Raw genomic sequence first — 2488 nt, 5'->3', positions numbered from 1 at the left:
GGGGGGATAACGGGGCTGGGGGCGCGCTTCAGCGCTTCCCGTAGCGCGCTCCCGACCGCATCCAGCCCCGTCCCCCTCTTTCGCCCCACGGGGATTTTTCTCCTCTCGGTACCGGGGCTCTGAGCGCCGCTGGGTCCGCGCTGCTCCGGGGGGAGGGCGGGGAGGGTCGGGGCGGAGGCGGTGCCTCCACAGCTGTGCGGGGAATGTGCAGAATCCGCGGGCACCGCCATCGCCCCGTGCCCGATCCCGACTCGCTGCCGGTACCGGAGCGGGAGGGGAAAAGTGCGGCCGGGGCTGAACCCGCTGTTACCGGGGAAGGGGGGGATCCTGGGGGTCCCGAGGCAGCCGGTGCGGGGATCGCGGCGCTGTCACCCGTTGCCCTTTGCTCTGAGTTCATCAACTCGTTTTGCCAGGCAAATCAACCCAGAGCGGACACGGGGTGAGGTCGGGCCGTCCGTGTGTCTGTTTTATCTGTTTGTGTGGCTGTCTGTCCCCGCGTCCATCTGTCCATCCACGTCCGTCTCTTCCCAGGGGGGACCCGCAGCCATGGCGCAGAAATCGGACTCCCGAGACTCGGATAACAGCTGGGTGCTGACGGGCACTGAGGTGAGGGGCGTCGGGCCGGAGTGGGGGGCAACGAGGGGGGGGTCGGGGGTCCCAGTGGCCGCCTGTCATCCCCAGGGGCTGCCTGTGGATACGGTGGGGCCGGAGCGGGATTCAGCCTCCCAAGATGACGAGAACGAAGAGGAAGGGGAGGAGGAAGGCGACCCGGATGCCGGCACAGGCACGTGGGGAGGGGGCAGTGCTGAGGTCCCCGGTACCGGGCTGGGTTCTTCTGCTCACCTCCGGCCTCTGCCCCTCCGCAGCTGACGGCACTGAGGATGGAGCCGCCTCCCTGGGTGAAAAACAGCATCCTGAGGTCGGGGTAAGCCGGGGGAGGACGGTGGGGGCGGCGTGGGGATGCGAGACCCCAACCCTTGTGTTCCCAGGATGCAAAGGAACGCTCGGATCCCGATGCCGGCACAGAACTCCCTCCATCCGGCCCTACAGAGCTCAGCGCCGCGGGGAGCTGGGAGGAGGAAAAGCACAACGCTGAGCCCGGAGCGCGTGCTGAGGGTCAGCGGATCGAGCCTGTGGGCACCGAGCAGCAGATCCAGCCTGTGGGCTCCCCTCACAGCTCTTCATCCCTCCCCAGGGCCCCTGCTGGAGGAGGGGAGCTGCACCAGCAGTGACGACGACGTGGAGGGGCTGAGGCGACGGCAGGTCCATCAGCCCCGTGCTGGGACCCCCCCTCCTGCCCCCATCCAGCGCCGTGTGCTGCAAGATGAAGGCAACGAGGAGGGGCTCAGTGCCAACAAACTGCTGCTGGGAGCGCTGGCGTTGGTGGCTGTGGCTCTGCTGATCGTCACTGGTGAGTCGGGGGTGCCGGGGTCAGGGTGGGGTGTGCAGGTGGAGGTCACCATTGCTGTCTCTTTCTCTCCTCTCCAGGTGGTTTCTACGACACGGCAGACGGTGAGCAGGGAGGGCTGTGAGCAGGGCTGGGCGCTGCGTGCTCGATGTCAGCGTGTGGTTCCTCCCCAGGTCCTGCCGATGCGATGAGCCACGATGCAACAGACGTGGAGCAGGAAGCTGTGCCCGACAACGGCAGCGTAAGGAGAGGGGCTGCAAAGGGGCTGCCGCATCCTCAGCACCCCCAGGGCCTCATCCCACCCCTTCTGCCCCCAGGACTCCCCACAGAAGCCCCCCCTGGACGGTGGGGACGTGCGCAGCATGCAGTCCATGAGCGTGCTGCTGGACCGCCTGGCCAAGGAGAACCAGGACATCCGCCTGATGCAGGCTGAGCTGCAGGTGGGTGCGCAGCACTGTGCCCCCCAGGGCCACCACCCTTTGCCCTCACACCCTTCCCTGACCCCCCCACCTCTCCCCCAGACCCACAAGGAGGAGCTGCAGGCGCTGCTGCAACAAAGCGAAAATGCAGCAGCAGCAGCTGGGGAGAAGCAGCAGAGTTTGGCCAAGGAGAACGCCGAGCTCCGTGCAGCGCTGCAGCGTGAGGCCGAGGCACTGCGGGCTGCACGCGCTGAGCTGCAACGCCTGCAGGCCGGGGGGGCTCCCAGTGACCCCCAGCCCCACAAGGAGCAGCCTCACGGTCCCAGTTCTGCAGTGCATGAAGGGGGGGCCCGGCATGAGGCACGGCACCGAGGGCTGTTGGAGTCGGTGCAGCACGAGCTGGCAGCTGCCCTGCAGCGAGCGCAGGGTGCGGGGGGGGCTGGAGGGGCTCAAAGAGGAGCTGAGGGAGCTGGAGGAGCGCCTGAGCCGGGAGCTGGGGGGATCCGAGGGGGCTGAGGCATTCCCTGGGCATTGGAAAAAGGGGTTCAAGGCAGAAAAGAAGGAGAGGGGGTGGCACAAGAGGGACGGCCACCGCGAGCGGGGCAAAGCCCACAGCAAGGAGCACCACGGCAAGGAGCACCACGGCAAGGAGCACCACGGC

General features: G+C 67.8%; 1 protein-coding gene across 1 annotated transcript; it reads left to right on the top strand.

Moving 5' to 3' along the window:
* Positions 1 to 224: 224 nt before the first annotated feature.
* LOC122168907 (pre-B-cell leukemia transcription factor-interacting protein 1-like) lies at positions 225 to 2482 on the top strand (the record flags this gene model as incomplete). Its single annotated transcript, XM_042834581.1, is given in 11 exon segments — positions 225 to 260; positions 532 to 606; positions 682 to 784; positions 867 to 925; positions 990 to 1116; positions 1196 to 1411; positions 1489 to 1512; positions 1582 to 1649; positions 1726 to 1848; positions 1930 to 2259; positions 2261 to 2482. Coding segments are annotated over 10 exon segments (1332 nt in total), but the record flags the coding sequence as incomplete, so codon positions are not given.
* Between the last annotated feature and the right edge of the window lie 6 nt (positions 2483 to 2488).

The sequence above is a fragment of the Centrocercus urophasianus genome, unplaced genomic scaffold (genome assembly GCF_019232065.1).
Source record: "Centrocercus urophasianus isolate 14NV4802_14NV808 unplaced genomic scaffold, USGS_Curo_1.0 seq_479, whole genome shotgun sequence".
Taxonomy (NCBI): domain Eukaryota; kingdom Metazoa; phylum Chordata; class Aves; order Galliformes; family Phasianidae; genus Centrocercus; species Centrocercus urophasianus.
The sequence above is the reverse complement of the archived record's forward strand: the minus strand, read 5'-3'. Positions and strand labels throughout refer to the sequence as shown.